Below are 23601 nucleotides of genomic sequence, written 5' to 3' on the forward strand. Positions count from 1 at the left end.
GAAGAGAGAAATATTGTATGTACGATTGAGGTTTGCCGGCGTTGATCCCATCGCGTTTTTGGGAAGAAAGGAGCGGGTTCTACTTTGGCGAGTTGTCTTCCATATGTTGGTAGAACGGCTGGGCCATGTACAGTAACTACATACTACTAGTAGCGTTATCATGTCTGGCACCAGTTCTTGGGTGTCGACACGTGTGTGTTGCCACCGACACTTCATAGACCGTTCACTTTTGTCACAATCAATGACTTCCATCAATTCTCTGTTCCCTTTGAATGCTTGTATCCCCATCCTAGTAAACCTATCCTTGCTCATGAATGTCGTTTTGAACTGCTCTCGCATACGACTGTTTGTGAGCAGTTTTAACTGCATAACTCATAATCAAGCGAAGCCTACCGCGCGCTACTCGGCCGACTTCATCTCCGTATCAGCCTGGGGTCGCTTGACCAGACCCCGCAAACTCAAGTCGTAGACCACGTCCTCAACCCTCTTGACATCATACTTGACAGCATCGGCACGTTTGCGCAGGATATCGTTCTTGAGGTTGAGGACCTGGAACCCGGCGAACAGGTCCTTGATGAAGGCGCTGATGACGAGCGGGAGGTCAAAGTCGCCAAGGGTGACGGCGTTGGTGGCCAGACGCGACAGGTCCTGCGTCAGGTCGGTGAGGGAGAGGAGGTACTCCTCGATGGTGATGTGGAAAGCGTCGCGGTCCTTGAGGTTTGTGGGGACTGCTAAGTGGTTAGAGAAATTTTATAATGACTGGGGGAGGGATTTGGAACCTTGAAAGATGGTGCCAATGTCCGAGAGGGTGAGGAGGCGGCCAAGTTCAGCAGGATGGGATTCGGTGGGCAGGCCACCAAGCCAGGCGCAGTAGAGGGCCGTGCCAATGGCACTCTGGATGGCACGAGCCCATTTCGAGTTGTACCTTGGGCCTGTTAGTCATTTCTATCCTGCTAGTTGTGCTTTGTGATGAATGTGGGCCTAATACTTGTAGTATGGGTGCTTGGAGGCCACTTCGTTCAGTTCGCCAATAATGGCAACCTCTTCCTTGATGGCAGTCTCAACCTGGGCCACGAGCGCCGGATCTGGCATGAAATATCAGCAACGCGCTACAAGGTGAGAGGGGGAGGAGGTAGAGAGCTTACAGCGCTCGCGGGGCGTGGAGTGGACGCGGGAGAGAAGGGCCTGGGCGTTGGCGACGGCGCGCTCGAGGCGCTGCACGACCTGGGTGAGGGTGTCGCGGACTTGGGTCTCCTCGTCGAGTTTGTCCTTGAGGTACTCGAAGATGGAGGGGTCGAGGAGGCTGGAGTCGGGGTCGGCAGACATGGTGGATGGCTGATGGGATGAAACTGAACTTGGGGTGAGATGTGTTGTGGTGAAAGTTGGGATGTGGAGGTTGACCTGGAGCCGCTAGGTAGAAGTCGATGTATGTTGGGTGGGCCGTTAAGGGAGTGTACACAGAGACCATCGTCTTTGAAGGAAAGTAGCACCTGCACGAGTATTCCTGTTTTTATACGCGGCGGAAGGTTCTAAACAAGCTATTTCCTTAGAATTGTTCGACATCTTCCCCAAATTTTTAAAATATGGCAAGGGCTGGAGAAGATTCCACACCCTGCTCTTAGGAACAGGTGCTACTTGCCAGTCGTGCAGACGCGAAGCAAGCACCCAGAGGTTTACTGACTGTAAGCAGAAATTACATTTTTGGTTTCTGAGCATAAATACTAGATAACCTGGAACATAATTGGTGCCTTCTTGCGAGGAAGCAGGTTCCATGTTGAGAATTCTTCATGTTGAAAATTTCACTACTACTGGTTTGTACCTCCCTGCACTTCGAACGTTTGAATAAGGTTTGATACAATCGCACGATAAGCAAGATTCTGCAAATTAAATTGATGAGAATTTCTATCATTATTCTAAGTAGGTAGTATGTGATAACAATGATGGAGAAAAAAAAATCAGTCGTGCGTTGTCTGGAGGCCAAGTGGTGTTGACATGCGCTTGACAGTATGGGACGCGCCGTTCAATCACGACACGACCCCAACGATGTCTCAAAAGCCTTCTCCCGACGGGGGATGTTGGAACTGGGAAACCCAAGCTTCTCTCGATGCGTCTTGTAAGCAGCGGGCATCTCATGACACGGCAAATTCCCGGTGTTCAACAAACATTGGAGGGACAAATTGAGGACGTTTCGGTGGGCTTGGCTTCCCCGTCACCTTCTACCTAAATTTCCAATCTTCTTCACGACCCAGGCAAGCCCGAGAAACGCAATGAAGACGGAGCTGGTCGCATCGCCCGGACTTAGTGTGATACCGGGGACACAGTGGGCAGCCGCTTCATGCGCAAGCGCAGAGGAAACGGCACCCGAGAGGCCAAAAATGAGGATAATAAAAGACAGGGCCATTGGCCACATATCAGATATTAAACTGATAAGAACAGATACTACACTTGATCTAAGCCAAAAGGCAAAGAGAGCTGAGGAGAAGGGAAAAGAAGAAGCTCCTGAAGGCAGCGTTGCGAGGGACCTTTATAGGCCCTGGGAGGGCGGTGTAGTGGCAGAATTGGGCCACTGGGAGCGCTGGGACTTGGTGAGGTAAGCGGCTGCCTGGAGGGCTGATGCTCCTTGACTCACCGAGCGAGCCACCCACCTTCTGTTGACTCCCGTCCTTAAACACTAGAGGTACCTAAGTACCTAGGTAGAAGATGACGACAATCACCGCCGCAGATGTTTGATGCATTCCAGATGGGGATGCAGCTCATTGATGGGATAGGGTAGAAGCGACCGCATAGGTCGGTCCTACCTCTAGGATGGAAGGGAAACGGGGCCAGGCCAGGCAGCCAGGTTCGCAGACAAGAGAGAATTTTAGCACCGACTTTTCTGCCGCCATCTTCAAGATGCGAATGCCCGAAGGCGTACCGTGTTTGTCAAGGGGGGGCGGACAGAACGGGTATCACTGGTTCACAGCTTCCCGCCTAGTTCTTTCCTTGACATCAGCTGGCAGCTGGAACCTTGAATGACTGGCGGATGCGCTCTCTGTTTTAGTATGCACATGCAGGATTTCAACCAAACGCCCCAATATGAGGTGGAGAGGAGTAGCGCGCGGAGTTAGATATTGGGTGCTTGGGAGACGCATGGGCGCTCGTCGCACTCAAAGATTGAAGATGTTGGGACCGACGATATACTTAGCAGGGACATTGAGGTCGGGAGATGAAGATCGCCATTAAATGGGGTGGGAGCGGCATTGTCATATATGGCATCCCCATCGTCACTGTTGCAATGGGCTGTTTCACTTTGACTATGGCGGAGCTCGCTAGTATCTATCTAACTGCTGGAGGATCATAACACTCAGGTGGACTTTTATCTTGGTATTTGGTAGGCCTAATCGTGTCCTTATGAGTTGATGCTCGTGAGCTCCAACCTAGATAGCTTATGGAGGCGGTGCGATTCTTCTAACCCGAATTTGAACCACTGACTTGACAAGTTGGCAATGTTACTGACCTGTCCAGAATCCAGGTAGAATCAGGCCCAGGGCAGCCAGGTCTCAGGATCTAAGAGTTCCATTGGGCTGCTGGGAGTTGTTTGCGACAGGGGAAGGAAGAGAGTTTGTCGCGTGCATAGGGGCCTTGATGGCTGCCCGGCCTGATATCCATCCAATGATATCCAAAAATTTAGAGTAGTGATTTTAGCCCAGGAATTAACTTAACCGGAGCAATGGCTTTGGAAATATCCCGCAGATCTATCTAGGAAGAGAAGTAGGACATGACCTTGGGGAAGCTGGATAGATATGACCACTCAGCTTCCATACCAAACCCAACAAGCACTAGGTTTGGCTTTATGGGGCTGCGACAGATTTGGATAAATTCAATCATAGCTTACTCTAAGTCGTCCCGAGGGACTTGCCGCTCTTGGCCAAAGCGATGAGGCCGACGTGCCGGGATAACCCCCCCTTAGGCGGATAATTTTATCTCATTTTTGGTTGCTTATACTAATATTCAGGGCCAAAGATGGAACCTGGTTTTTGGCGTAAAAATCTTGAAGATGCGTGTCGATGCCGAGTGATGTGATATCTCTTTGATGAACTGGGTCGAGATATGCAAGGCCGACTTGGTGGAGGATACGATCGTTTTCACTTTCTACAGCGAAATGCTCAGTATCGAGTGCGATAAAGGCCGTTCCCTCCTTGAAGGCTTTGTGTAAACTCTCAAGGGTGGTGTTTCTACTGTTGAAGAGAGCGCTGAAGGCTGGGTTGCGTTGCAATTGTTTGTAAGTTGGCCATGGTTACCACCGCTGGTGATCGCGGCTTCTTGTTGATGGCTGCGATCGACGGCGACTGGTAACACTTTTGCTCGAATGGATGTTCCGAAGCGACTAATGGCCAGCTTTGGTGTTCAGAGGGAATTGGCAGGATGCTTGGAGAAGATGTTACATAGATCTTAGGTTTTGGTGCGGGTTACCCGCAGTCTCGGCTTGTTTTTATTTTTATTTTTGATGAGATTGTTTAGTACTAGCTTCCCCATCGACTCGACTTCGGCATGCCACTTGTAGTGGCACAACCTTATGTTGAAGTGGCTCTGTAGGCGTTGGATAGTAGCGCCACATACCGTGTGCTGGCTGGCCCTGGGGTTTACAGGCATGGGGAGTGATGTACTTAAGGCCTTGTCTTCTATCTATGTGAACATTGGGGATGAGCTGTGTGGCGTCTTCTGAGAGTGCACTTCTCACATTGACACGGGTTCCTGAGGCTTATATGCAACAATACATATAGTCTCTCCATTGACAGATCTGACTTTTTCTTGCCCCTGCTAGCACTCATTACTAAGTCTTGATGGTTTCCATTCTGTGTATACTTGTGTTATGTGACCTTGGGCCTCGATAGAATGATTCCTCTTACCCAGTCTTCTTCACTCCATGTTGGCAGACACAAGCGATTTGGGAGTTCCCCCGACCTCATGTCCCCTCAAACCCCAAGCAACTTGCACACCAGAACCCCCCAACAGTCTCTCTAACGGAGGTAGCCATTCAGGCCTAAATGTATCTCGTGTTTGTCAAACGCACGGAGGAGGATAGATGTTGGCTCAACTTAGTCACACGGCTACACGGCTCCCCGCTCAGTCCATCGCTTGGCGTTACGTTGGTAGTGTTGGCCGTGTTAGCTTCGATGTAGATTGACGACTAACGTACATGGAATATGCTGCATGGAATCATTGCAACATGCAGCCTCCCGCCCACTTGGTATCCAGTAGCAATACCTTGTAGAACTATTCTGGGGGCGGGGGCCACAAGCTATTATCATCTGTTGGCACATAACCACTGGATGGCACAAACGAGGCCCCTGCAATATTGATCCTCTCGCAGCTGCGTCCTCAACTCTTAGCAGAAGTCGGGCGCCAACAAAAATGAACGGGCCCTTTTCTGCACATAGCAGGCTTGCATCTGCCTGCATTTATTGGGGGCGTTTTCAGAGCGCATTGATATTTCTGAGTGGAACAATATCAGGACGTTGATATTGTTGTTTGCAGTATTATGATGCGAATTTTAGAATTAGGAACAATCCAGCTGCGTGGGTATCGAAATACATTCGATATCAACATGCAAGAAGTGTTCTTGAATACTTCCTTCTCTGTTACATATATCTAGGGGCGACATCCCCCAAGCTTGAGTGAACCAGTCCTACTCCATCACAGTCAGCTAGACTTCCTTCGCTCGTCGAGATGCAGATCCGCTGGACTTCTTTCATCATCGCTGCCGTGGCCACTCTGGCGACGGCCCAGCCTACTTCCACCCCAAATGGCCTCTCTAGGCATGAGAACTCTGGACAGGCCGTCGATATGTCCATTGGTCTCCATCCAGAGAAGCCTGAGATTCTTGAGCGCACACTCTACGAGCTCTCGAACCCACAACATGAAAGATACGGTAGACATCTTACCCGTGAAGAGGCCAAATCACTTTTGGAGCCTTCTGATGAAGCATCTGACTTGGTCAAACGCTGGCTCTCTGATCAAGGTGTCCCTGAATCGCACATTGAGGCCCGGGGACAGTGGATTCACGCACGCGTGCCCGCTGACCTAGCCGACATGCTGTACAAGCGCACCTCTGGCGTATCCAAGAGGGATGGTGGCTCGGATACTTCTTCATACCTGCCTTCACCTCCCGACAGCTTGTACGAATACATCTCTAGTGTGCAAGTGAAGAGGGCAACTCGAGGCACTGACCAAAGAACCGAGAGACGATCCAAAAACGCAATCCCCCGCTTTGCCCCAAAACTCCAACAGAAGCGCGAGAATTCCAAGGAGGATGTCGACCTTAAAAAGTGCAAGACAGTACTCACGCCGGCCTGCATTCGCAGAATCTACAACATGGACCAGCCCACTGCTAGACCCCATTCCAGCGCAATCTTCGGTGTCCCAGGCTTCAATGAAGTAGGTCATATATATTCTTTACTCTCGGAATTGTTGCTGACCAGCTGCAGCAAACTGCGCAACATTCCCAGCTTAACAAGTTTATCGACCTCTTCGCACCCTATGCGAAGGGTGCCAACTTCTCAGTCGCCCTCGTCAACGGCGGAGAGAACCCACAGGGGGAGTACCCCAGCGGGGAGGCAAACATGGACATCCAGTATGCTGTGGCCATGACTTACAACCTTTCTGTCCAGTACATCGCTGTCGGTGGCGAATACCACGACTTCATCCCTGATCTTGAGTAGGACACCACTGATCCTCTATCCCCCACTTCTGCTAACGTGGAGACAGCATCCCGGACCCCAAAGAACAATGGGTAGAGCCTTACCTCGAGTTCGCAACATACCTCCTAAACCTCCCAGATGACGAGCTCCCCCAGGTCATCTCCATCTCCTACAGCATGAACGAACAAGTCCTCCCCAAGTCCTACACCCGCCAGGTCTGCGACATCTTCGGCCAACTCGGCACCCGCGGCGTATCCATCATCACCGCCGCGGGCAACCGTGGGCCCGGCGCCTCCTGCATGTCCAACGACGGCTCCAACTCAACACGCTTCATGCCATCGTTCCCCGCCACGTGCCCGTACGTCACAACCGTTGGGGCGACGCAGGGCAACGGCCCAGAGGTCGCCACGGACTTCTCCTCGGGCGGGTTCTCGGATCACTTCAAGCGGCCCAAGTGGCAGAACGATGCCGTGGGTGCGTATCTCAAGGCCCACGGCGAAGAGTGGAAGCCCTACTATAACGCCAGTGGCAGGGCATACCCGGACGTGGCAGCCCTGGGAGATGGTTATCAGATCATGAATCACGACGTTGTCGAAACTACCGGTGGGACAAGGTGAGAAACACCCCTTCTCGCGTCTTTGCTAAAACTAAAGCTTATATACTCTTTCCAGTGCCGCGACTCCGTTATTTGCATCCATAATCGCCCTCATCAACAACGAACGCTCTCGCCGTGGCAAGCCGCCTATGGGGTTCCTCAACCCTTGGATTTACAGCATCGGACGTGCAGGATTGACAGAGTGGGTATACTCTGTAAAGGTTCCCCTTGTGCCTTTGATACTGACCGCGTATAGCATCACCAAGGGCAAGTCAATTGGCTGCGAGGGCGAAAGCCTCTCAGGGCTGCCCTCACCTGTCGTACCAGGAGCGGGATGGAGTGCCGTCGAAGGATGGGATCCTATCACGGGACTTGGTACACCGCGTTTCGACCGGTTGAAGCGGCTGGCGTGCCTCTAAAGGGCCTCTCAGGAACCCTTTAAAATCACTCCAACTGCTCGCACGAGGTGTGAATATACTCCCGTTCCATCAGTGGTATCATTCATACCGTAGTTATGTTGTCTATAAAAAGCTGTTCCGACTTTCTACATTTTGCATCTTTCAAACCCGACATGAACAATCCGTGGTAGCCCTAAAGGGTGTACTTAAATAACGGGCTCCTGTCGCCCATGCGGATGAGTTCGTCCTCGGTGTACAGTGACCGCACTTCCTCCTCGTTAAGCCTAGCCTTACGATCGTTCGCCCACTTGTAGGTCAGATCTAGAAACATCACAGCCACGGCACCGGTGGCGCCAAAGGCGAGGGCCAGGCCAAAGCCGGTCTGGTACGTCGGAGCTTCCTTATCCAAGTACATGAAGCTGCCAACAATGCCGCCAAGGTTTCCGAGGCTGATATTAAGGGCTACGCCGAGGGAGCGGCGGCTGGCAGGGGCGAGGTTGTTGGCGGCCCAGCTGCTGGCCGCAGGTGAGAGGGGGTAGATTCCCAGGCAGGTGACCACGAGGGCGAAGTATCCAGGGCCCGTGTTGCCGCCGGATAGGTCGCCCCGGAAGGACGTGATGATAGAATAGCCAATGACGACGAGAAAAAAAGGTCCAGCGACAAAGGGCATGCGCCAGCGGAAATGATCCGACAGGCGGGCGAAGAATAGGGCAGAGATGGCGCCCGCAACGTAGGGTGGGACTGTCATGAGCTGGGCGTTTGTGTTGCTGAAGCCCATGCCCTTGATGATAGAGGGCATGGTAAACTTGGTGCCGTAGGAGCAAGCCGACATACAGAGGAGGGAGTAGCCTTGGATGTAGAGGCGCCAGTTGGTGAGAGTCGCCTTGAGATCGTACCAGTTGAACTTGTCCTTCTTGGTCTCACCAGTGGAGCATCCTCCCTCCTTGATAAAGTGCTGCAGCTCGAGGAAGCGGATTTCGTTGGCACTAAGCCACCGGCCGGATAGGCTTGGTGTGTCGACGAGGAAGAAGAAACAAGAGATACCGAGGAGAACGGTAACGAGTCCCTCGAGAAGGAATATCCAGCGCCACCCCTCGTAGCCCCCCAAGCCGTCCATCTGCGCGATACCAGCCGCCAGGAGACCAGAGAAGCCGCCGGAGAGAGCACTGGTGAAGTAGAAATAAGAAATCCGAGTGGCAAGCTGCGTGGGCATGTACCACGCGGTGCAGAGGTAGACGGCAGCAGGATAGAAGCCGGCCTCGAACACGCCGAGGAGGATACGGAGAACAAGAAGGCCGGCAAAGTTATTCACGACGCCATGGAGAGTCATAATGAAGCCCCACGACGTAACTAGAATGCCAAGATAGACCGAAGGGCGACTAAAGCACTTGAGGAGAATGTTGCTAGGGATCTCGAGGAGGATATACGGGATGAAAAAGAGAGAGAGCACAATGTTGTACTGGAGATCCCCAAGGCTAAGATCTTTGGCCAGGCCCTCAATCTTTGCATTACCGATGTTTGCGCGGTCCAAGTGGGAAAGAAGGTAGAGAATGGCGAGCATCGGTAAGAGCCGAACATCAACCTGTTGTGTGGTCAGGAATCGGACTGTACAATAGAACTGTTCGATAGGGGTCACCTTGTGAGTGATGCGCTTCCTCTGCGCTGCTGTGTGGCTGTTGTAGAAGTCGGCATCGCCGTCACTGAGCCCGACAACGCGGATGCTATCAATGATGCGGATCTGGATCTTGGACGTCTTCTCAATGTCAGGAGTGTCTCGCTCGGAGGAGTCTTCCACCATCAAAATCTCGGGCTTTTCAGACGGCGGTGTGGTAGCCATTGCAAATTGTGTTTAGGGTTCAGGCTCTGGAGAAGAAGGCAGGGCAGAGATTGGAAATTTCTGAGTTGTCTGGTCTTCATGATGGCGAGGAGATGGGCTTGGAGGCTTGTATAAATAGGTCGTCAGGCATCGAAGTGCTGAAGACATCGGTCTAGGAATGTGAGAGTTGTCTCTTAGGCGACTGTCTCGGTTTCCCTAGTTTCGGTGATGGACCTGGTTTAGATGGATAGAAGATAGCCCTGCTCTTCTGTTCTCCCAGTTCCCAGTTGGAGCCTCCTCCCTCCGAAATGTCCCGCCACCGGCCCATAGCGATGATCCTCTCAAGAAGGCTTGAGATCATGCGATGGCGAGGGACGAATGGGCGCGGTGGGAATTGAGAAGCTGAAGGACGTGAATCCGCGTGATTGATAAGATGGTGGAGGGAATTGGACGAGCATGCATCAGTGCATGGAAGGCGCAGGGGAAATAAGCTGCCCGACATAATAAATCCATCCCCCTTGCCAAGTTGCTGCGTTGTGGTCGTTCCTGCCCGTCTCTGCCGCCCCAACCTCGCTCTCACGCCCAGTCCTCCACTCACATCAACTCACCTTGCACCAAGATTTTCTGCCATTCCTTCCAGCAGCTCCTCGCTAGCCAACCATACTGCCACATGGCATCACACAGCAACGGTGCCGTCTCAAAAACTTCTGCCCCTCTGGTCATTGGGTGGCTTTGCAGCAGAGCTGGGAGGTGCAACTGCATCTCATGCCTTGATGGAAAAGATCCCCGTCGTGAGATGGGGGCTCCCAGCCTGCCCCCTCCCTGTAGCCTGTATACTCTTGGACTATTATCGCAAATATGTAATTCGATGGCATCACGGGCAGACACATCGAAATGTGAGCCCATGACACCAGTTGAGTCATATTTCAGTCTATTTCCACCGATAGGCTGGATTGCAGCGGCCCGTCGCTCCATGTGCGATCGGCGTCTCCATTGCGACGAACCGTGTCTCGGAGCAAGTCCTCAGAATGTCCAACCGTTATCATCGCCATGTTTTGACTCTGGGCTATCTCCAGTATCCTGGATGGACATCGCTCTCGGAGGAACCTCATACACAGACCGTGGTGTCTCTTACCTTTCATCCGGAACAATAACGTCTATTCAGGTGTTCGAGATTGCTGATCGCAACGTGTGCAAGTTTCCTATTTCCTCCAGTGGTGGCAAGTATCTACGCTGAAGGCTAGCTGCCGGATTCGACAAGAATATCATTACCTTCATCGCTCGCCCCAGCAGTGGGCATGTTCCAACACCCTGGGAGAACTGCAGTGAGTCACTGGTGTGTGTTGGGCTCTACTGGATCTCCAAAACCAGCCTTCAGACGCACGTCATGGCTGACCAACCATACCAGCAGCATGGATATGAAGGCTTCCATCACCATCCCACCGTTCCCCAGCCACGGCTACAATCTTCTCCGCGCCATCTGCTCGGTGCCATCTGCTCCCGCCAATCTATCATTCTGCAGATCTCCCGGCAACCTTTAGCCAGCACCACAGTTCTGTGCTAGACGTCCACGAACAGCACACTTGAGCGGCGTTGAGGCCCAGCCGGGGGCCAATCTCCACCCACAAAAGAGACCACCGATGGTCCATGACTGGCCTGGCGGGTTGATGCTAAGTCGGGAGTTAGCCGTGACGAGGGTACCCCTGCGGCAGCAGTGGTTGAGAAACGGCTACTCCTGCATGTGCGTGTACGGCTCAATCTAGTTGACGGCACATCCTGGAGAAGAAGGCATCGGCGACGGGCGGTAGTGAAGTTGGAGATGCCGGTGGCCCGCACCTTGTCCGCCGGGAAGACCTTTTCTATGACGGAGTAGGTGACGCTCGGCTTCATGTCGGCGAGCTAAAGGCGCCCGCAGCGTCAGTGGCTAATGGATTATCACCGGCTTCGAGAGTGGTGATCTATATCAGTACAGTATTATCGCCTCGAATTCATGCTTTGGAGAGACGTGCACGGCCCAGTGCATGAGAAACGGATCAAGGTGCATACACAGTGCCCAGGTCACTGAGTAACCGTTCCACTCCCTCGTCATCGTCCCCGGACGCAAGCATTGTTCCACAGCTTTCTCACGATGAAGAAGTATGCCGAGGAAATCCGCGGTAGCCGGGTGCCCTCGCCGACCTCAGCCTCACTGCGGTAGATGATGACACATTCAAGTATCTCAACGGTTGAGGAGCCTGCCTGTTAACGAATCTGACTGGAGATTTCGGCTCCCTTGCTGAGGGTGAACGACATTGTGGGAGGCATTGTGGTTGGATGAGGTGGATCAGGGTCATCGGTGCAAGGAGATTACTCGGTGACTCTCCGTGTCCAAGCCGTCCATCATGTGTACCGGATGAGGCCCCTTCTCTCCCCGTCCACCCCCCAATGTCATGTCAGCCATTTCTTGGGAGATACTTGGAGCGGATTCCCCTCCGCTCAGTACTGGCCGCGGAGAGATGGGCTAACGAAGGATTTGTGATTGACTGCCATAGCCAGCGGGAAACGCCCCTGACTTATCTACACCTTTATGAACTCCCAAAGGGTCTGGCCATGCTGCCTCCTTGCCAACCCCCTCCCGTCTTCGGCAACGGTGACCATCTTCAAGGTAACCGAATTGTGCGGCAGCAGCAGCTGGTAGCCCCCACTAGGGTGTCTCCTGGGGGTTATCAACTCCCAGAAATCCAGGACTGTGGCACCGGCACGCATGCCACTCTTCCCATCGTGGCCCAGGTACCGACCAGTCCTGGGATTGCAGAGGCCAAAATACCCGTTCTTCTCGACACAGAGCCAGCGGTTGTTATGTGTGTCCTCGTCCTGGCCATTCGTGTCCTGGAGGCGCAACCCATTGTTGGTGAGCGTGATGGCACGGCTGGTGCCCTTCTCGACGATGATGTAGGTGTTGTCGGGCCAGGGCACGGCGTAGGTCCGGCCGTCCCAGAGGCCATCGATGAGGCTAGGGTCGCGAAGAGATGTCACGGTCGTGAAGGCGGTGGTTGAGGCCTCGGAGACGGCATCATCTTGGTTGTGTGATGAAACCATGATGGAATTTGTCGGCTCTGAGCCCTTGTTGTTTCTGCTATCAGATAGAACAGGTGATCAATGTGGCTGGGTTTGAGGAGAGGAGGGGTAAGTTGACGTTGTGACCGTTGGTCGGACCCTTGTCAGGCCTCTCCATGCGTGTAAATCAATAGCCAACATCGTCTCTGGGAGCTGCAAGGCTAGCTCGCCTGGCGAACCACTGTGAGCGAATGGATATATGCTCATCATCGAACCTCTTGCTACAGAGCCCCATATCCCATTCAAAAAGAACATGAATGATGGTAACGGTTTGAACTCATCTATCGTCCTCAGATTGAAATCCTCACTGCCTCCAAGCGCTCCAAGTATATCTTCCCAGTCTATCTGGCTGCCTAGATATTTCTGGAGATTTTTCAACACCACTCACCCGTGTATAACGCTACTTGTCGGACAGAAGCGCAGCAGGAACCACAGTTGCAGACTGAAGCATGTTACCTTTGTCTTGCTCGACTCCTTCCATCCCCAGGATAGGTATGCATTGACGGTTACCATTGCAACATCGATACTTAATACGCCATTCCAGCTGCCGACATTAATTGTCACGTCTATGAAACAAAAAGCCGTCAGCTCCGCCTGCGCCGCATATATCAACGCCGGGCTAATGGTAGTGTATCGGTCAGCCAACCCTAATCTCCGAAGGAGCAGTCGGCACCACAAGTGACCCTAAAATAGATGCCCTATCTACCCAGCTCCCCTTCAAGGTTTTGATAGTAGTAATAAATCTCGGCCCCGTGTAAGACTGGTGGGCGAGTTCCTGCGTCTAATCTTCAAGTCCAACAGCGCCCAACAGTGCCATTACCTTCAACACTTTGTTTTCTTCTCCTTATCCTCTTTCCCCGTTCTCTATCTTGGCCCCCAAATACCAAGACGAACCGTTAGGTATGCCACCTTGACATTATGGGATCTGAGACAGAAAATGACCAAACGCCACAAAAACTAGAACCCAAGGCCTAGGCCTAGATCTCTGGGGTAAGACACGTCCTCAATAATCTGTGCTACCCGTACATACTACGAAGGTTGTGTCTTATGTGTGGAACTGTAAGCGGGCCAGGTACCAAATGGGGCAAGACTTTTGGCCGCAACCTTCGTACTCGTAGTGCCTAGGCAAGCCAGCCGATTCGAAGGAGCCAGCATGTGGGCAGGGCCCAAGAGCAGGTAGCAATCACTTATTCAAACAGTGGCGCATGCCAGATGACATAGCATATGGTCTCGAGCCAATGCGCAGTCCGCGTCGTAAAGACGGCACGACTACTGGCTTGTCAACGTGGCACAGCCTCGCGTGGTGCCCCTAACAGCACTAAAGCTTAGGTCCCCCCTAAAGCTTGAATGGCCCTACCGCTCGAATACAGTTGGGAAACTTCCAACGGGCTTCCCGTGCAGCACGGGAATGACGTCGAAGATGCAGCACCGTACACAATCATCGGCGTGCGCCACCATGTTGTCGCCCAGCTGCTTAGCACTAAACAATACCCAAAATCCTGCTGTTAGTCCTCGGCCAATGGGTGTGGCGCTGGTACGATGGACCCACCAACAGCGGATTGAGTGCAGATTGAGTGCGGATTGACGGTGGGCAGCGATCGGACGCAGGTTGCCTGATTGGACCAACCACAGCCAGCTGCAGCCTGTGGCTGCTGACCCAGCCCTGCCACGGTAAGGCGATCGGCTGTGCCGCTCCGGATGTGGGTCCCGGGTCTGGGTGCTATCATCAACATGCTCGTCCTGATCATCCAAGACGGGCCGTAGTCACAAGTATATAAAGTCATGGCTTGGTCCTCCTTTCTCCCGGATATTACCTCTACTCAAGACCTAATTGGCTCCACTCAACCCTCAAATCGGTGCTCGAGTTATTCCCAGAGACGAACATCACGGCTCTCGTCCAACTCGATCTATACTTCACCAACCACAAATCATACCTACGAACACCACATCTCCTCCACAATGGCAGCACAGGTCCAAGCTCAACCCCAGGCAGGGTATGTAAAGCCCAGATAGCACCAGTCATCCACCCACAGGATCGCTGACATCCCTCACAGTGACTGGCCTCCAGGCTACGTTCCCGGCCAAGGATTCGCCCAGCCGCCCGAGGAGCCCAGCTTCCAGCCCAGCGAGCCACCCGCCAACGGCCTCTCCGAGCCCGCCGTCCCGCTGGACCGCCTGCAGCACCGGCCGCAGTGGATCGACTGCCCCAGCTGCCACGCCCGGTCCCAGACGCAGGTGCAGGGCCGGAGCCAGGGCAAGCAGAGATTCATGAACGTCTTCTGGTGGCCGCTGCCCGGCCGGAAGCACTGGTGGGAGACGACGCACTGGTTCTGCAAGAGCTGCCACACCGAGATTGCGTCGCAGAAGAATGGCAAGGATATACAGATCTTGGTCAATGCATAGTGGTTGATATTCTGGTGGACAGACATCGAAGATGTTTGGTCCTGGTTTGATTTACCTAGGAGACGAGTTGGGTACTATTTGGTCAATGTTTCTAGCGCTAGTATTGAGCGTTCGTGATTCTCTGATGGATTCCCCGCATTATAATATTTTTATTATTATTGGTCACCTGTCAAGCACCTTCCTCTCTCAGAGGCTATACTATACTATCAATTCTCCTTTACATCCATTGTCCTCGGTAATTGCCAGAGTGGTGCCCGGAGACGGGTTCCTCCCGGGTAGGCGTCTTGGTATGAGTTTGGTACACGGGCGACCATGCCAATAAATCATCCATGTATGGGCTGGGTCGCTTCTTGCATCTCTACAATGGATAACACTTCTAACGGAGAGGCTCTATGCCATTCGCCCTGGACTTGCCAACCTCAATTGATGTTATCTGTTATCTGGTACCGAGGCCCGACTGATGGAGGTTTGAAATTTTGAGTAAAGGTCTTGCTTGCCATGTGGAGTCCTGTCTCGGAGGTCTCGGTAGTGGCCAGTGGACAAGACAGAGGCCATTGAGAGAAGTTGGGCCAATAGGACGTCGCAGTGCGCTGGAAGTCAGGCCACAGCTCACGCCAAGGCGGTCAGCGCCCACCAACCCACCAGCCCACGGCCACATGCCCACTGCCACACCCAGCCATATGGACGGGAAGCCACAACCGCAGTCGCCCGCCACCCAGGAACCGTCAACGCCAACTTTCGCCGTCGCCAACTCCTTCGCGTTGGCTGACATTTTGCCCGACGCTCTCCCCTCGCCCATCTCCCCCCATCTGCATCTCTCGAGGACCCATGTCCCCAAGATGCGTCTACTGGGCAACCGCCAGGCAACTAGTCTACTGACTCTACTGTATGGCTCCAGCGACATTGGACCCCCCCCAATTGCTGTTGCAGACTGCTGACCAGCATTTTGCAGTGGCTTGACCCTGGGAACGTACCGCCTCTCGACGCGCTTCTACACCAGCGCCGCCTTCGGTATGTGATTGCGCCCGCCGTGAGACATTTTCGCGCGACTGACGTGCAGTGCACAGAGCGCCCCATCTTCTTCACCGTCGTCACCCTCCTAATCAGCGCTCTCGTCCTCCGGTACCGCCCCAGATGGACGGCCTCCGACCGACGCGGCCAGCCCCTCGAGGTGCTGTGCCCCCCCGCGAAGTCGCCGTACAAGGTCCCGGGGAAGCAGACGGTGGGCCTCATTGCCCGCGGTATTGATGTCGTACGGCGGTTGAACCCGCCGTTTCGGGCCCTGCTGATCTGCCTGGTCGCGCGGTCGATATTATTCTGGTATACTCTGCGCTATGCCCAGTGCACATGGCGCGGGTTGGAGGTGCGTTGGACTTGGCCCCCCTAGTGGAGGAGAATATTTGGCATACTGACAGTTTTCCGTCTAGTCCTTCCTGCCGCTCCTCGTCCCTGTTGCGGAAGCTATCCTGTCCGAATCGACCGAGCGCCTCCCCGATACGAAGCCCGACACATCACCCCAGCCCAAGGCCTCCAAGCTGCGGATCCTATCCAAGGTGGCGTTCGCTGTCCTCGCGACCCTGAGGGCAGGTTGTGTCATGTGGGCTTTCGACAGCTCCATCGTCTCCACCGGCGCTGTATGCCCTGCCGCATGGGGTATCTGGCCCCTGACGCCATACCTGCAGATGGCCATGTGCGGTCTAGATGCCTTTATTTTGGCCCATATCTCGCGCCTCCGGCGGTGCGAGGTGGATGACGGTCGTGATGTTTCTAAATTCATGAGCACGTTGTTCTTTACCGCGGCGGCTTGCACGGCCTTTGTCGCATTTTTGCCCATTCTTATCGAACTGAGCATCATCCATGTCTTGCTCCTCAACTATATCGAAGTCCGGGATCTTTTCATGGACTCTTGCGCTGCGGCGGCTGTTGTCCTGTTCGCAATCTCGCTCCTGGGAGCGATGCGGCCCTCGACACTGGCTCTACTTGCTATCGGTCTCGGAATCTTTGGCCTCCCCGTACCTAGCTTTGGGAGTGGGCCTCTCCTCCCAGAGATGTCATCTGTTTATATTTTCAAGGCCGAGTTCATGGCTGCTGCTTTCACTGGCATATTGCTCTTTACTGCCAAGCTTCCAGAGAATGTCACCCGAGGGTCGCCGGCTGCGCTTATGCATCGGTGGATCAAACTGGGATACCTGGGGGTCGCGTGTTTGTGCATCGTGCGAACAGTGATCGCGCCCGCTGGGCCTCCGAGAATGTCTCTCCCGGGCGCCATCAACAAGCTCTTCCAGGTTGCCGAGCTTGACGCCAACCAATGGGCAGAGAAGGCAGCGAGCAGCAAGACACTGAAGGATGCTGCAGCCGAATATCGCCGGCGTTATGGAATCTCGCCGCCGCCAAACTTTGATAAGTGGTACGAGTTTGCCAAAAAGCACGAGTCTCCGATTATCGATAGTTTTGACCAGATCCACAACGACCTGCTCCCTTTCTGGGGTGAGGACCCATCCAAGATCCGGGATCAAACAGCCCACCTGCTGCAACATGCCCGCCTTGGCATGGGCGGCCTGCGGATACGTGGCGGCGTCTTGCAGCAATCACCACACATACCAGGGACGCACCGGTGGATGGCGGAGGCGCTGGATAGGATGATCCAGCCGTTTGCCAAGTGGCTTCCCGACATGGACCTGGCCATCAATCTTGGCGACGAGTGCCGTGTGACTGTCCCCTACGGAGATAAGCAGGACTTGCTACAGCGGGCTTCCGAGACACGATCACGCATTGCGACCAATGCAGATGGCACAAAGCCGAAGAGCAGCTGGTCGGGAGGGGCCGGTTGGCCGGAGGAGTGGATCGATCCCGCCGGTGACTTCTCCAACGGATGGTATCTAACCCCCGATTTCAGCGCCAATCTTCGGAAGCCGCTCTACTATGACTGGATTGCGCCCACGTGCCCTCCAAACTCGCCGGCTCGCAACAGCCGGTGGTGGGACAAGAGCACTGCTTGTGTTGACTGCATTGCACCTCACTCGTTTCTCACTAACCAGGGAGCCGTCATGGCCCATGCGCCGATGGCGGACAACCTCTGCTACCAGCCCGACCTGGCCTACCTGGATGGCTTCATCCAAGCGCCCATGGTGGTCAGCACCAATGTTCTCTTCCCCATCTTCAGCCAAGCGCGTGTTGGTGGGTTCTCCGACATCTTGTTCCCATCACCGTGGAACTTTGCCCTCAAATCTGAGTATGATGAGTCCAAGGACATGAGCTGGGCCGACAAGTCCAATTCCCTCTTCTGGCGTGGCTCGCCCTCGGACGGGTATGCCTGGAGTGGGAGCTGGACGGGCTTCCTGAGACCGCGACTAGTGAACGAGGGTTATCAGCAGGCGACGTCTCAGCCCAAGGACCAGTCTCCAGGTATCAATGTCACTTTCGCGGGGGAGATAGCCAAGTGCCACCAAGCTGATTGCGCGGCGGAGATGGCCACGTTCAGCCACTGGAGCCAGGCGACGGTGCCGGCCGGCGAGACGCCCATGGCCGCCGGCGGGCCGCTTCCTCCGGAGATTCCGTTCGAGGAGAACTGGCACTATCGCCACCTCGTGGACATGGACGGCGCGGGGTTCAGCGGGCGCTTCCTCCCGTTTCTCCAGAGCCGCAGCCTGGTGTACCGCGCGGCGCTGTTCAAATCATGGTTTGACGAGCGGCTCCGGGAATGGCACCACTACGTGCCTGTGGACGTGCGATTGGGACGTGGGTTCTGGTCGGTGGTGCGGTACCTCGGCAGCAGCGAGCGACACGAGTCCAACAAGCGCAGTGGGGAGGAGATTGCGGAGCGCATCGCGCAGCGGGGCCGGGAGTGGGCATCGAAGGCGCTGAGGGCCGAGGACATGCAGATCTACATGTTTCGCCTTTTGCTGGAGTGGGGGAGAATTGTGGATGACGAGAGGGAGAAGTTGGGATATGCGGTTAGCTGAGCGAGGGCGCTCGGTATTATTATGGACGACTAATACTAATATTATGTACATGTAAATGTGGGTTTTGCCCAGACAACGTTGCATGGGGGGGGGGGATCATCTTTTTTTTTTTTTTTTGTTGTTTGTTAGACATGACGACAGCCGGATATAGAAGGACCCTGAGTGGTGCATAGTTTTCTTGAAACCATCGGCGTACGAATACGGCGGCGTATTATTAATTTACATGTCGAAGGCAAGCTACTGTGCAATAATACGGATAGCGTGGAACACTGGAGACGGTGACAACTGTGAAAACTCTGCTAATCTGCCCCCAACTAGCAGGTCGGTTAGAATGGGCCATGGGCCATGGGCCATGGGCTCGGGTGTTTTGGACCCTGAACGGTGACCACCTGACGAAGCGCGTCGCAGGAATCCAACTTGATGGCGTGACTTTTTTCTCCTGCGATCTCTGGTGTGAGCTTCGTTATAGGCCGATGGCAGTCAAGGAGGAGTCACGGGAGGAGTCAAGGACCAGCTCCACGGCGGCTTCGGGGGTTGCTCTGTAATAGATTGTATCGGGAGCTCTCGGCTCCCCGTGGGCCGGACACCGATGCGCCCAAAGCGCATGGTCGGAGCCAATGGTGATGTATGCAAATCTGAGCACATCGGAGCCACATCCATGATCCATCTGGGCAAATCTCGACCGCAACATCCGGGGTCCGTGGCCGACGGGTTGATTCCGGGCCCAATTAGGCACGGCGGGCGCTGTATGGCGCCGTCTGGGCGCCGTCTGTCCCTGTTAGCCCATCTCTCCTCTTGTCGCTCCTGGAAACCTCGCCGTTACACATCGGACTCTGGGTGGGTCGAACGGATTTCGCATGCCACATCATACGATTCTTCGGGAGGTCTAGAGCAGGCCAAGAGAATGACGACGGTCTGCAGCCAGACTAGAACTTTTGACGGAACATGGGAGAAACATGGGAAACCCGCGGCACCTCGTGGGAAGTTTATATTCTAGCCCGAACCAGCCTGCCGCTCCATATGCGTGTGTCTGCCATTTCCCAGTTTCCCAGTTTCCCACGGTGGCAAATCCAACTCCCGAATCCCTCCTGTCGGCACTTCAAGTCTATTACTACTGGTATTTCCCATAGTGGTAATAGGAGGCCACACACACCACACACACCTCACACACCACCACACACACACACATACATACATACTTGCATACACTTATAACACATACATACACACAACACACAACACACAACACCCACACACCATGCTCACACCAGAGCAGACAGCCCTCGTCAAGGGCTCGCTGCCGGCCCTGCGAGCCCACGGTGAGACCATCACCAGCCTCTTCTATGCGTCGCTGCTGCGCGCCCACCCAGACCTGCACAACATGTTCAACTCGGCCAACCAGGCCAACGGCCGCCAACCGCGCGCCCTTCTCTCCGTCATCCTAGCCTACGCCGCCCAGCCCAACCACATGTCCGAGCTGGTCCCGCGCCTAGAGCGCGTCTGCAACAAGCACTGCTCGCTGGGCGTCACCCCGGACCAGTACGACGTTGTCGGCGAGTACCTCCTGCAGGCCTTTGGCGTCGTCCTCGGCGCCGCCTGGACACCCAAGCTGCAGGCTGCCTGGGAGCGCTCCTACGCCCTGCTGGCGCGCATGCTCATCGGCCGCGAGACGCACCTGTACGGCGAGTTTGGCGAGTGGAAGACGTGGCGCTTCTTCCGCATCAAGGACAAGGTCTCCGAGGCTGAGGACTTCTTCTCCTTTCACCTCGTCCCCTCAGACGGGAAGCCCCTCCCGGAGTTCATCCCGGGCCAGTACGTCAGCGTCCGCATCGACGTGCCGTCCATCGGATACCTCCAGTCGCGGCAGTACTCGCTGTCCGAGGCGCCCCGGAAGGACTACTACCGCATCAGCGTCAAGCGCGACCGCGGCGTCCAGGCCGGCAAGGGCATCGAGGCCTTCCAGCTGAAGCCGGGTCTGGTGTCCAACCTGCTCATCGACAAGTTCAACGTCGGCGACGCCATCGCCGTGTCGCACCCGGCGGGAGGCTTCAACTTCGACTCGGAGCTGAGCGGCACGGGGCCCCTGGTCTTCATCTCGGCGGGCTCCGGAGCGACACCCCTGGTCTCCATCCTCAACACGGTGCTGGAGCGCGGCGACGACCGCCCGCTGAGCTGGATCCACTGCTCGTCGCGCAGCAAGCCGCCCTTCGAGGAGCACATCCGGCAGGCGGCCGCGTCGCGCCGGAGCGGCTCGCCCTTCTCGGTGCGCTTCCTGCGCAGCCAGCTGGCCGACCTGGTCGAGTACCGGAGCGGGACGGCGCGCGGCGAGGGCCTGCGCATGGACATGGAGAGGATCGAGCGCGAGACGCTGCACCTGGACCACGGCGCCGCCGAGTACTTCATCTGCGGGCCCGAGGCCTTCACGCAGGACATGATCAAGCTGCTGGTTGGGCAGGGCGTGAACCGCAGGAGGGTCAAGCATGAGTGGTTCACGACGGGGGATCTGGAGTTTAAGGACTAAGGGGGGAAAGGAAGAGGGATGGGGGGGGGGGGGGGGGGGGGGGGGGTTGGGCAAAAAAAATGAAAGGGACTACAATTGGGTATTGTAATATCGGCGCCTGGGGCTGTGATAATATATATAAACGGGGGGTTACGGGGCTTTCGGGTTAGAGATAAACGAATATATGGATGGGTGCTTTTTTTCTCTCTCACCGGCGTTTGATGGGATCCTGCCGTCTGGTTGTTCTGTCTACTTGTTCAGTCTGGGGGCTCGCCCTGGGTCTCTCCAGTAGAGACACTGCTCGGCGCGGATGGTATCGCGCTCAACCTTGGGCCCATCGGGCTGCACGACCAACTGCGCTGCCGCGGCCCCGTCCCCGACCTCGTACGCAGGCCACCTGGGCGTCCCCGGGTAGCGGTATGTGTTGGGATCGCCCGAGAGGACGAAGCTGGCCAGGTAGCCGTGGTACACGGGGCTGATGTCCGGGTACTCAACGTCGGGCTCGTTCCACGTGTACTTGAGGTCTGCGGTGTGCGGGATGCCCTGCCAGGGGGGTGTCCTGTCGGGCGTGTCGAAGCGGAGCTTCCACGTGGGGACGCCGGCCGAGGACACCCGGTATGCTGTCTCCTGCCCGGGGCAGATGTACGCGAAGTCGGACCAGGCGGCGGCGAGGCGGTTGTACTGCGTGCTGTTGGGTGAGTTGGCGTAGGGGGAGCCTGGGTCCGTGGCCGGGTCAGGGTACAGCACCTCGAGGAGGTCGAGGTCGGTGCTGTTCAGGTCCGGGGCCGAGTTGTGGAGGAAGTCGAGGAACTCGTCGTTGGTCTCGAGGTCCCCTGGGAGGAAGAGCTTGCCCTCGTCGGTGGTGGTCGATGAGATGGTGGGCACGTGGAAGAAGGTCTCATCGTAGCCGGACTGGGAGCCAAACTTCTCCAGAAGGGGCCCGCCCTGTACGGGCTGGAACGGCCAGGTGATGGCAGGATTATACTTGTTGAATATCATGGTGCTGATGTTGCGGATATCGTTTATGTCGGCGTTCCGCAGGCATTCCATGGCTGCACTGTTGTCATCCTGCGGGCATTCAAGGGCGGTCATATACTCGTCCATCTGTTTCTCGTAGAGCGGGTACGTGGCATTGGGAAAGGTCCTGGCCGTGACGGAACCAGACTGATGGTAGGCCCGAGCGAACAGAGGCTTTCCGGCGTCCTCGCCATAATTGTGAAAGTAATGTATACCCACCGAATGTCCCCCCGCGGAGCGACCTCCGATGGTCACGGCGTCAGGGTCGCCGCCAAAGGAGGCAATGTGCTTCTGGACGAACTGCAGGAAGAAATGCTGGTCACGCAGCCCGAGATTCAGCAGCCCCTCCTCCTCAAACAACTTCGAGGGGAGCGACCCCAGCGAGTTGACGCGGTAGTGGAACGTGACGACGACCATGGGCTCCGGGGACGAGGCAGCAAACGATGCGCCGTCGAAGCTCTCCCAGCTCCCCGAGTAAAAGGAGCCGCCGTAGATCCAGACGAGGACGGGTAGTTTTCTGCTCATGGGGACGCCCCGAGTGCGGAAGACGTTGAAGTTGAGGCAGGCCTCGTCTTGGTCCTCCAGAGCGGAGCCGGAGCCGGCCTGTATGCAGCGCTTCCCGTACTCGTCGGCCTTTTGGATGCCCGAGAAGGGATCGGGCCATCCAACGGGTCTGAAGCGCCAGTCCCCCACCGGCTGCGTGGAATAGTCCATGCCCAGCCAGGCATCGACAGGCTCGAGGAGAGGTTTCTTAGAGAAGGTCTCGTTTATGACCGTTCCTGTGAAAGATCCGTAGCCGTCAAGGGTGATGATCTGGTTAGGCCCTGATGCCAGGGAAGCAATCCAATGGAGCCCAACTAGGGCAATGATTCTGAGACCGAACATGATGGCTGATTATTTGAGAAGTGAGGGGAGATGCGTGAGGGGAACAAGGCGAAAGGCGTCAATTCCAATGCATGGAAGTACATGTAAGCTTGGGTGTCAGGGGCGGCCGAACCACCGGATACCCGGCTTACACGGCTGGTGGTACTCAGCGGCCTACACACACGGCAGTATTAATCTGCATGAAAACCAGCATCAGGCTTACATGTGTGGGGGTCTCTCTGAAAATATGAGTATCGCATCACAAGATGT

General features: G+C 55.3%; 8 protein-coding genes across 8 annotated transcripts; 4 read left to right on the plus strand and 4 right to left on the minus strand.

The window, feature by feature from the left end:
• Nucleotides 1–399: 399 nt before the first annotated feature.
• Nucleotides 400–1326, minus strand: tsn1_1 (Translin; the record flags this gene model as incomplete). Its single annotated transcript, XM_083194402.1, has 4 exons — nt 400–728; nt 780–925; nt 989–1085; nt 1146–1326. The coding sequence occupies 4 exons, from the start codon at nt 1324–1326 to the stop codon at nt 400–402; spliced, it is 753 nt and encodes a 250-aa protein (XP_083049315.1).
• A 4383-nt stretch (nt 1327–5709) lies between these two features.
• Nucleotides 5710–7694, plus strand: ACO1O0_004973 (Pro-kumamolisin, activation domain-containing protein; the record flags this gene model as incomplete). The annotated part of the gene is made up of 5 exons (XM_083194403.1): nt 5710–6417; nt 6489–6697; nt 6748–7293; nt 7352–7477; nt 7532–7694. The coding sequence occupies 5 exons, from the start codon at nt 5710–5712 to the stop codon at nt 7692–7694; spliced, it is 1752 nt and encodes a 583-aa protein (XP_083049316.1).
• Nucleotides 7695–7866: 172 nt separating this feature from the next.
• On the minus strand, nt 7867–9510 carry ACO1O0_004974 (major facilitator superfamily domain-containing protein; the record flags this gene model as incomplete). Its single annotated transcript, XM_083194404.1, has 1 exon — nt 7867–9510. The coding sequence occupies one exon, from the start codon at nt 9508–9510 to the stop codon at nt 7867–7869; it is 1644 nt and encodes a 547-aa protein (XP_083049317.1).
• A 2535-nt stretch (nt 9511–12045) lies between these two features.
• Nucleotides 12046–12567, minus strand: ACO1O0_004975 (uncharacterized protein; the record flags this gene model as incomplete). The annotated part of the gene is made up of 1 exon (XM_083194405.1): nt 12046–12567. One exon carries the CDS (start codon nt 12565–12567, stop codon nt 12046–12048), a length of 522 nt encoding a protein of 173 aa, XP_083049318.1.
• Nucleotides 12568–14544: 1977 nt separating this feature from the next.
• On the plus strand, nt 14545–14988 carry ACO1O0_004976 (uncharacterized protein; the record flags this gene model as incomplete). The annotated part of the gene is made up of 2 exons (XM_083194406.1): nt 14545–14579; nt 14640–14988. 2 exons carry the CDS (start codon nt 14545–14547, stop codon nt 14986–14988), a joined length of 384 nt encoding a protein of 127 aa, XP_083049319.1.
• Nucleotides 14989–15827: 839 nt separating this feature from the next.
• On the plus strand, nt 15828–18950 carry ACO1O0_004977 (uncharacterized protein; the record flags this gene model as incomplete). Its single annotated transcript, XM_083194407.1, has 4 exons — nt 15828–15874; nt 15941–15999; nt 16056–16351; nt 16416–18950. The coding sequence occupies 4 exons, from the start codon at nt 15828–15830 to the stop codon at nt 18948–18950; spliced, it is 2937 nt and encodes a 978-aa protein (XP_083049320.1).
• A 1258-nt stretch (nt 18951–20208) lies between these two features.
• ACO1O0_004978 (globin-like protein) lies at nt 20209–21471 on the plus strand (the record flags this gene model as incomplete). Its single annotated transcript, XM_083194408.1, has 1 exon — nt 20209–21471. The coding sequence occupies one exon, from the start codon at nt 20209–20211 to the stop codon at nt 21469–21471; it is 1263 nt and encodes a 420-aa protein (XP_083049321.1).
• A 228-nt stretch (nt 21472–21699) lies between these two features.
• Nucleotides 21700–23352, minus strand: ACO1O0_004979 (Alpha/Beta hydrolase protein; the record flags this gene model as incomplete). The annotated part of the gene is made up of 1 exon (XM_083194409.1): nt 21700–23352. The coding sequence occupies one exon, from the start codon at nt 23350–23352 to the stop codon at nt 21700–21702; it is 1653 nt and encodes a 550-aa protein (XP_083049322.1).
• Between the last annotated feature and the right edge of the window lie 249 nt (nt 23353–23601).

Source organism: Amphichorda felina (assembly GCF_050947745.1).
Source record: "Amphichorda felina strain 45539 chromosome Unknown scaffold_5, whole genome shotgun sequence".
Classification (NCBI taxonomy): Eukaryota; Fungi; Ascomycota; class Sordariomycetes; order Hypocreales; family Bionectriaceae; genus Amphichorda; species Amphichorda felina.